The 10510-nt window shown below is 42.3% G+C and overlaps 1 protein-coding gene across 1 annotated transcript; it reads right to left on the bottom strand.

The window, feature by feature from the left end:
• Nucleotides 1-2516: 2516 nt before the first annotated feature.
• fbxo22 (F-box protein 22) lies at nt 2517-10300 on the bottom strand. The gene is made up of 7 exons (XM_071910496.2): nt 10122-10300; nt 9741-9873; nt 8996-9083; nt 7192-7290; nt 4966-5118; nt 4641-4806; nt 2517-3121 (listed from the first exon to the last, which is right to left on the bottom strand). The coding sequence occupies exons 1-7, from the start codon at nt 10250-10252 to the stop codon at nt 2728-2730; spliced, it is 1164 nt and encodes a 387-aa protein (XP_071766597.1). The 5' UTR covers nt 10253-10300; the 3' UTR covers nt 2517-2727.
• Nucleotides 10301-10510: the final 210 nt, after the last annotated feature.

Below are 10510 nucleotides of genomic sequence, written 5' to 3'. Positions count from 1 at the left end.
GAGAGAGAGAGAGAGAGAGGGTTGTGTGCTGCCGCTCCAGATCCAGATCCAGATCCAGATCCGCTCCTCTTCATCCGAGGGTTTCCCCGGCGAGCGCAGCGGGGAACCCTGCGAGAGGAGAAGGAGCTGTCCAGGTGCTGAAATAACGCCGAGAAAGCCTCGGCTCTCCACCTACCCGCTTCCACAGCAGCAGCCGGGCAACACAAGGGCTCAATTTTCATCCAAACGCCATCAAAACATTGACGTTTTCGTGCCGGAGACTGACAGTAGCCAATGAATCGTGTGACATTTGCATCGCTCCGGTCACGACATAGCAGTCTAAAAATGTTGTCTGTGGGGTGGATGTGTGTGTGTCTGTGCGTGGAGATTTTCTCCGTTCCCGATAAGGCCAATTTGAGAGCGGTTTATCGCCACACTTGGTTTTATTAGCTTTACGCCTGGTAGGTCGTCCCTCTCCGTGTCATGAGCGGTTTTTTTTTCTCTGGTTTCCTAAAATAAAGATACTATGGGAATATAAATTGCCTTTATAGCAATTGGCTTAACCGTTTGTCATTCATCGGGATTAGCCAGTCGATGGTTAAAGCGCACATCAATCAATCTCATAGCGTCTCTTCCTTTATTTAAGCACGCCTGGACGTGGGCTGCTGAGGATGTTATAGGCTAAGGCTGGGACTTCAGGGTGTGCGCAAATGAAGAAAACGGGTGATCTGAATTAATTGTATCAGGCCTATAGTCACACTGAGTAAACCCACTGGGCTTAGAGGACTGTTTTAAGATGCCGCTGAACTGGATTCTACCGTGCAATGTAGGGGTTTGAAAAAATAAAGGAAAAACAAGAAAATATTCAGTGTTTGTCATTTATTGAGAAAATGAGCAGATGAGTAATTCTGAACAGATATGATTTGGCACATCCTGTAGAAAAGTGCATGTACATCAAAACTATTTTGTTCAACCAAGCCAAAGGCTGGCTTAAAATACAAATAATCCCCTGATCAAAAACTATAAGGACAGATTGTGTGTATTATACATAGATGGAAGATACTGTTGGCAATTAACTGAGCTTCTCGTTGATTAAAAAAAACAATTAACTATTAAACAAAGTAAAACAACAGAACTGATCAGAACACAACCAGTCTTGCAACAACCATGGCTGCAGTGTGTGCAGAAAAGCTATTTTAAACATACAAAGAGATCTGCAAAACTACTTAACCAAAAAAAAGTTTGTAAATTGCACCTTTATCTCCTCAGGATATTTTTCACAGTGAGTAAATGAAAAGCAAGACATCAAAAAATGACAGGGCCATCTAGCAAAGAATCTAGATGTGAATGGTGTAACATCCAATGACTTTTGACAGAGGGCACTATTCTATCAAAGGCATCTCTACAATTTTGACAGGGTTTCAAATGTGCAAATGGGGAGTTAGTCTCAGAATATGACTATCAAGATTTCAAAATTATCTTTTACCATTCATGTTTTTAGCAAAAATACCAGACACCCTTCCTTAATAGCCAAGCCTTCATCGTGCCTGTGAAATGTTATGCATTGACCACCATGCCCATTACAAAACAGAGAAGGGTCCTCTACATATTTCACCTTCAGTTTTCATATTACTTTGGAATAACCTGTTAAAAGAAAAATAAATGCATCCTAAAACAGATTTCACATTTTTCCTATGACCCTGGACAATTCAGCCTCAATTTGCAAACTTGAACAACTCCCAAAGTAACAAATCGTAGGAGAGCCAAGGCTAAACTAAAAACACACTTTTTGCCAGTCTGTGTCATTGTGACACCGTCAATGGAGCGACCGCAATGACTGTCTCCTGATGACATCACAGGTTATTAGCTTCATTTTGCGGTTTCCAGCATTTGCCAGAGAGCAGTATCCTGCTGAAAAATATTGATCGAACTGCCCAAGACCATTCGCATAACATAAATTCTGTTTTAGGATGCATTTTCCCTTTAAGCTGCAGAAACTGGGGAGACAAAGTGACCAATAAGCCCGACCGTTAGCGGTAGGAAGTAGGTAGCTAGAAATATGACCTGACATGCAGACAAAAAAAAAAGAGGCACTCTGTAAGATTCTGACTGAAATCATTGTACCCAATGACACCTTATGTTTTTCCTTATGTAAAAACAAAAACAGGTAAAAGCCTACATAACTGGGAAGAGCATTCAAATCAAGATTGCCTTGATTTTGGGAAAAGGGACCATCCTCCTTCTCTTAATTACACAAATAAAAAGTGCCTTCTCTGAATCAACAATTATAACTATAGCCTGGGATACATAAGTGTTTATAATTTACTCGAACGCAAAGCAAACAGACCATGAGGTTGATATCAGAAGGTAAGATATGCCTTGAATGTGGGCGTAATTTGGGGAAAAATATATACATTTATATTTTACAAGACTGCTATATTACATATGAATGACAAAAGAGATGATCAGTATCGTCTTTTCAGAACTCTTGAATCGAAACTTTGTGAAACTCACTAGTTTTTATATGAAGCTGTGTCATGATTTCCCAAATGTTACTATTACATCAATGGCATATGGAATGGATACTTTTCCTGCTTTATGAGCGGTAATGGCGACAGCAATATCGCGAGTCGTGATGTGAGTAACACACTGCGCAGGATGATGATCGCTCCCGACTGCTGCTCCGAATAGGTGCACTGTGTGTCGTTCTGCCCGTCTGACCACTGTCACTGCAGGGCGGGCAGTCAGTCAACCTAGATGCACCAGGGTCATGACTGTAGTGTACTCGTGCTGCAGACTGTCCGTGTCAGTGTCGCAGAGCGTGTAGTCGTCTTTAACGATTCGGTCGCAGCCGATCTCTCCGTTGCCGAACAGGCCGAAGAGCGGGGTGTTGGGGAACACCTTGCGGAAGGCGTCGGCCTCCACGTTGCTCTGGTTGTTGTAGTAGTTCTGGCCTCTCCCCACGCAGGCGAACATGAAGCCCAGGGTGTTCCACTCGGGAATTTTGGCCGCCTTCAGCCGGCGGATAGTGGCTTCCGCCGCCTTGGCGTTGCTGATGTCCTGCTCCAGGAGCACCGACGCCCCCTGGACCCTGGGGCCGCTCAGGGCCAGGCCCACCACGCCATACGCCCCCTGACCACAGCTAGAGAGAGAGAGAGAGAACAGGAGGGGAAACATGTTAATTTAACTCTCAAAGTGTTAAAATCAACACTGACAGTTTCTTTCTTTCTTCTTCTTTCTATAAGTCCAATCAACACTTATTAACACATGGAGAGAAAGAAATAGAGTGAGACAAACGACATGAGTGAAAGAGACAGAAAGAAATCAAGCATTAAAATGAGGTGAGGTTATACTCTATTGTAGTGTTTCCTCTATTTCAAAAAGACACCAAGAGCTCCTCCTGACAGTTGCTGGAGAACTAGGCCTGTAGTTTTTCCACAGAGGCAAAAATTGGTTTGAATGTTTCATAGCCTCAAACAAACAGCATTTCCCTAATGGCAGGCTCTTCCCAGACAGCCACAGGACCAGACCAGGGGCAAAAACATATTTGAATAAGCCTTGAAATATTTGAACTACTTGAAATGCCCTTAAGTTATCTTGCCAGGCATGTAAACAGCCACATAAATGAGATAAATAACTTGCACTACTTCCTTTTTTGTATTACGCCTGGGCCACACCACCTACCTCTACCTGTGCGTGACGGCTACCTCGCTGAACTGCTGCGGCTCGCACGCCTGTGGTGTCCACACAGACAGCGTTGCTGCTGCGGCGCTGCCTTCCAGCCCTATCTTTCTACACTGAGTTTGCCTTTGATAATGGCCATAGAATGTTTCATTTCACGTCATTAAATATATATATATATATATATGTAGTTTTTGTTTACCCTCGTTCAGAGAGAGAGAGAGAGAGAGAGAGAGAGAGAGAGAGAGAGAGAGAGAGAGAGAGAGAGAGAGAGAGAGAGAGAGAGAGAGAGAGAGAGAGAGAGAGAGAGAGAGAGAACACTGGAAAAATACTGCCCTTCACCTGATGTTCTTTTAACTTATTAACATAATATAGGTTATAGCCTACGTGGGGTTTCTGCTATGACTACCGTATTTCCACAATTAAAAGCCGGTACTCCACTAATTTAGTCGTGCAAGTCACTGAATTTTCTACAACACGGTCCTGCAAATATTTCACAATAAAACCCTTGTGTTAACAAATGAAGGGATTCTGTCCACAGAAACGCTAGACGGCTTTTAATTTGAAATGGAAACAGGAAGTGTTGAGTTAAAAAAAATATATATTTTTTCATGTCTGTGACATATTCTACAGATATAGACATTGAAACTGTATTGAAAGGTGTAATGTTGCTGGTATGATGTCAATATGACTATCAACAGATGATTTTCACTGTCTATTTTTGCTGAGAACCGCGCGCGTCACGCGGAAAAAATAGGCGACACCGAGCCGAGCCGCGCCTGAGCCACACTGCTCACGCGGGCTGTGTGGCTGCTCTAACCTGTTAACATGGGCGCCGAAATCAAAAGCAACAGGTTCCGCGACGCACATGCACTGCTCAGGTAGGCGGTGTGGCCCGGGTGTGAGACCATTATTTTTCCCAAGCCTGCCCAGAATTTGCTTAATGGTAACCTTGCTCTAAGTGCAGGACACTAACTCACCACTGTCTGGGAGGAGAGAAGACACTTTCTACTAGTCCTCCAGCGATGAGAGCTTTGCTCCTGGCCAGCGGCTCCAGCACCTGGTTGAGGAAGCGTGCTGCTCCAGACTTATAAGCCTCATAGACAAACAGCAGTACCACACGCAGCTCCGGGTTATCAACTAGTCCTGGAAAGAGGAGGGAGCATAATAAAGGAAGGATTGAGACAGAGACACATTTTTGGAAGATTGGAAATTTGACTAGCCGACTTGCCTGTGGCTTGCATTTTTCAGTTCAGAGCTCCTGGGAAATTGTTGCGAGCCGAGGTCTTGAACTCAAACACTCACCTGCCTCCTCCAGGGCTGTCGGGGAGATGGTTTTCTTGCAGAAGTGGAAGGGCTTGATGTGGACGCCCTCCATGCTGGGGAACATGATGGCGAAGCCCGCCTCGCCCTCCTGGTGCTCCTGGGGAGGGCTGGAGTAAGAGCCACTGGGAGTCACTGGAACAGGACACAGGAAGAACCACACAACATTAGAACTTGATCTACATGGAGTCACTTACATTCCATTTCATTCCAGCCAAATACTGAAGCAGCTGATTTCACTTGTTAGTTCCCCCTCTCTGGCTGAAGGTGTGCTGATCATTCACATCAGCTGCTTGGTTGGAATGAAAACCTGCAGACTCTTGTGCCTCCATGGCACATGATTAAGAACCACTGATGTATGGCATGCCTACTGTTTTGACCTCTGGGAAGAGAATATACACTGTAACACTGCGGCCTGTGTCTTCATAGGTTTGTATCAGGAATAAGGATACCACAAAAAAAAAAAAATCAGGAAATACTGGTGGGGAAAGCAAGAAAACAGGAATCCTCATTATAAATTAATGAGCTGTGGGAAAAACCTCAAGAAACCTAGCAAAGATCCTACAAAAAATAAAAAACAGAATAATCCAATCTTACATAATAAACATAACAAATGTTCACATAGAGATTATCTACTGTAATCAAGTAGCCTACTGTGTATTGACACAACTGTATACGTTCACTACATTGTGACCTTTAAGTTGCTACCCATTTAAAAACAGTTGAATATCACTATATGCATTATGTATTCAAAGTACTGCCTGATATTCTACGTTTCACCTTTTTCCAACTACAATCGCTTACACAACACCAATATCACAATTTATAAAATCACAATGCTAACTGCCGTGATTTGAAGTGTCTGCAATTTCCTCTTATAAAGGGTATTAGATAACCACTTGTGCAAGGTATTCATGTGCTGTGCAAAATCCCTAGTGAACAATTTAAGTTGTGCATCATAGAAAATCTTTCATTTTATTCAAAATGAACAAATACTACGCATTAGTTTCTCATTTTCTCCCCATCCTCCAATATTTTTTAAATTTAAGGGATTAAAAAGGAATTATGTAGAAAGAGCTATGTCCATGTGCATCATAACTCATTTTTTAATATTGTGCAGCCCCAATATCAAGATGCATAAATGATTTGATGCACTCTAGGCTATATGGTAAACTTATTACAAATAATCCATAGAATCAACTTTATCCAGTCAGATTCCATTCAATTGAATTAGAGGCGGGTTGGTGACCCTGCGTTGACCCTCAGCTGCAATACCACAAAATGAGTGTTATCACAAACAGCCGAGCCTGCCATTAAACCTGATAGACGACGGGAGCCTGATAAGCCATCATCTTGAGGAAGGAGAACATGGCTGATGGAGAGTCACTTCTCCGGAGGGTTGTGATTATATGGAGAAATGGAGAGCGCAGCAGCGGGCAGACTGGGCAATCTATCAGAGTAAGAGCCGAGGAGGTGCCAGCCGCCAGCAGAGCTTTCTAACTAGGCAGCAGGGGTGGGGATTAATGCATAGCCGCCTCTGCTGAGAGGTGAACTATTCCTCTCCGATATGCCCAAGCAGCCTGGTTAGCGTTCAGATTCTCTGGGGCAAGCTGGTGGCTCCACAGGCTAAGGCCGCACATTCGTGACATCATGGCTTCAAGTCTGGCTCAGCACGTTTGCCGCACATATGCCATCATAGCAGCTGTTTGTCTCCCGTCTTTCCTGTGCCTCTCCATGTGTACTGTCACATCAAGAAAGATACACCTCAGGGAAAAAACACATTCAGTTTCTCTATAGAACAATGCATCTCAGGTTACGGGACTGGAACGCCACCAACAACCACAGCAAATTCCTGCCATGTAGGAAATAAACATGAAAAGAATTTGTGTATTCCAATAGTAAATGAAAATGGAACATCTACTTTGCATTCAATAATGCAATGAAACCTTCTTTCTTTCTTTCTTCTTTCTTGTGAGAGAAACCAGAACAAGACCCATCTCAATTTGGTTGATGGGAATCAAGTAAATGAAGGCTTAAAACGTTTCTAGTAAAATGTAAACACTATGGGGGCAATTGATATTTATATTATGTGTAAGCTCCGTCTTTGTCACTTAAATTCTTTGCTTAGCTCAGCACCTAGACACTAGATGTGCCATTGTTTTTTCTTCTATGAATAAGGAAATGAGACAAAAATGGAGAAACACTTACAGACTATCCCTGGTGTGGTGACGCCCATGATGTCACAGCCTTTGGGGAAGAGCAGGTTCAGTTCCTCTACTGTGTCTGGACTGTGGCGACTCTTTTTCGCTTCAGAGTAGTTGAGGGAAAACATGTTAGAAGGGAAGGCTCATGGTTTTTATATGCCATCATTTTGATAACAAATCAAGCCTACACAATGGAAAATGATAAAGTCTTTACACCAGTTTTTGTTTCAGAGAAATTTGCATTAACCCAGCACCACTTTGTTAGGAATGCGAGTGCACGTCTACTACTTCTTCTACTGTTGCACTCATTGTAAGTTGATCTGGATAAGATCAGCTAAATGCCTATAAGCTCAACATAAGTCAATGGTATATGAAACCATGACTCTCAAATTCACATACAATTCCTTATATTATCTTTTTGCCATTTTAAGTAAATGGGAATTTGGTGTGAAAACTTACGGGTTGAACTTAACAGTGTTTCTGAACATTTGAAATTTTAAAATAGACATTCTTCCCCTTTCCCACATCATGTTTTTTTCTATGCTTCAGTGCTCTAAGTGACCCATACAAAAGCACAATGGAGATGTAATGTACAGCAGGTAGTCTGACCCATATAAGTTCCAAATCATGAGAAAATACCCCAAAACACAGATGCAAGTGATGTTAAATTTCAAGAGTTCGAGCTCCTCATTCATAAACTAGGAGGTCAAGTCTGGAGCAGACAATTTGGTAGGTAGCATGAATGGACCTTAGTGGTTTAGTCTCTGGCTTGGACACAGCCAGAGACTGGTTGGGACACAAGACTGGGCTTTGTACTGGAATGCAAGTGTGTGCACTTTAAGGAACTAGTGAGTCAACTAAAAACATTGTTCTCCTAAATCCACATTAAAAATACATTTTAAAATAGCAATGTTCTTTAATTTAAATGACCCCTCGGGTCCACCTTCTAACTTTTTGTGCAGAGTAGACCAATGAAATTTTAGCACATAAAGCAATTTTGGGTGTAGTTGTTGCACAGTATTTTACATTATAGCCATTTTAGATTCATTTTGGTCCTTCCAAATCACCTTGATCATCAAGCTGTGCAAGATGATGCAGATGCCTGTTCAGCATCTCCAAATGTCCTGATTCCAGCTACCTGTGAGCTTTTTGGCCAACGTAAAATGTGGAAAGCATGCTTTATTTCAAGGTTCTCTTTCACATGTATGCCCTCTAAATGTATTTCAGCCCAACTGAATGCAAGGTTATGTTACTGTTCACAAGGATATTATGATCAAAATAAACCTAATGATTTTGAGATATTGGATGCAGAAATTGTTGGCAATGCGAAAGGAAGTCAATGGAGCTAAAAAACATTATTCTGAAAAATAACATGCAACACATAGTTCTTAACTGTTCGCCAACATCGTTTTTCAAAGAAATGACTTTTAACCCAATAGACTTAACAGTATTGCTAACAAATACTATCAACGTCTGTTTCAGGACTCAGTTCCTGATGACACACAAAACTAGTGCAATGACTGCCAGTGAAACAATAATGGAACGCATGGATGAAAAATCTAACTTGCATAGGAAAATTTCCTTTTTATCTCATACTCACTTTAAAACTTTAAAACAGTCACTTTAAAAGTCACTTCTGCCGAAGGATTGCCTTATAAATGCCTAAGAAAGGATCTCTGATCTGCTTATCATCACAACTGGAACAAAGATTTAATACACAGGAATGTGCACCTATCGGCCATATTCTGTCTCATGAACACCAGCAGAATGAAGAACAACACTATTGTGTAGCATTACTTAATACTAACCTTTACTCTCTCTGTAGCAATATGCTTGTCCGTTGAAGGCCTCACTGTCTACCATTGCCAGAACTGTTTTAGGCAGGAGAAACACTTTCTGTAAATAACCAGAAACAAAGTGCATGTGTTAACCTTGGTGAATTGTCTTTTCTGAACATCGCTGCAGTACACAGCCCAGCAATATAGAGAACACACTTATTAACAGATACCAAATCTTGTTATTCAATGTTTATCACAGTGTAATGAGTGCTGAATTACCAACCCCACGTCTGTATGGGCCATGATCTATATAGCGCTGTTGTTCTATGAAAACCTCATATCTCCAGTTTTGGTGATTTGGTGATTTTCATATTTTAACTTAAATTGAAGGTTACATGATGTTCCTCTGTGTGTTGAAATGAATTCTACAACCCTTGGGGTTTTGAACCATTTCAAACCCTATTGAATAAAGTCAAAAATACATACTGCCTGGTCAAGCTGAAAACAAGGCTGTTTTTCTTGGTACCTGAAAAAGTTGACATTTTGGAGATATGAGGTTTTCACCCTACACCTATGATTAGGCAACTTTTGTGGCAATATACTTGTATTTTGGGCAACTTACCCATCAGTTATTACCAACAGGGTTTTCACCATACTTTAGCTTATTAAAATACCCCTAACCCACATTCCTCCTCAAAGAAATATTGCTAACTTCTATTGTCCCAAACAGTTGCTGTTGATGTTCACCCGACTTGAGTGTAGGCTAGTGCTTTACCTCCACCTCCTCAACCAGACTGCTGCAAAGGGCATGGACCTCTGTGTCGGACGGGCCACAGGCTGAGACCCAGGTCAGCTGCTGCTGAGTCCTCAGCACTCTGCGTGCGCAGTTTCTCCACAGCCGGCACACACTGAGCAAAGGCACACACACACACACACAGCTTACAGGTACTAGTTAGACATTTGGCTAGCGAGCAAGCCAGCTAGCTAATAGGTTCGTGCTGCTGTCAGGCAACACGCCTGCCCACCTGCAAGCAATGGCACACTAACTATGAAGACTCCAGACATAATTTAGTTAACGCATTAGCTTCCTATATTACTTAGCAAAACAGCTCATTCGCTAACTAGCTATGCTAAGCTTGCAGCCACTTTCCATTACCTTGCGATCCGGAGGAGCGATTTGGTTGGTACAAAGGTCAGAATTCTCTCAACCACTTCTGCCACATTGCTCAGTATGTATTCAGCCTTGCTGTCTTGTGGAGAGCCTGAAAAATCTGGATTTTCACCCATGTCTTCTTCTCAAATCGTGGCTCCCAACACGGCTGCCCAGCTACGACCTTTCACCTTTGCTCTTTGCACCGCTGCCTGGCACGTGGAGGATACATACCGCCCCCTGTGGCGAGGAGGGCCGTTACCAACCAAGCAGGTTTTCACCTTTTTTATGTGCAGAAGAGTTTATCCACTTTAGGCTGGCAAATTAATCACAGTAGCTAAATAACATCATACTGATGTAAACTGTATGAAGATCGGATCTTGAGCAAAACAATG

Source organism: Centroberyx gerrardi, chromosome 1, assembly GCF_048128805.1.
Source record: "Centroberyx gerrardi isolate f3 chromosome 1, fCenGer3.hap1.cur.20231027, whole genome shotgun sequence".
Lineage (NCBI taxonomy): Eukaryota > Metazoa > Chordata > Actinopteri > Beryciformes > Berycidae > Centroberyx > Centroberyx gerrardi.
This window is presented reverse-complemented; position numbering and strand designations above follow the sequence as displayed.

Bases quoted from the DNA above. Each gene is read 5' to 3' on its own strand.
- fbxo22 (XM_071910496.2), bottom strand. From the start codon at position 10,252: ATGGGTGAAAATCCAGATTTTTCAGGCTCTCCACAAGACAGCAAGGCT. The intron at 5,119-7,191 runs GTAAGTGTTTCT...GTCCTGTTCCAG, and splicing joins CACCACACCAGGGATAGTCT to TGACTCCCAGTGGCTCTTAC. The intron at 4,807-4,965 runs GTGAGTGTTTGA...TCCTCTTTCCAG, and splicing joins GACAGCCCTGGAGGAGGCAG to GACTAGTTGATAACCCGGAG.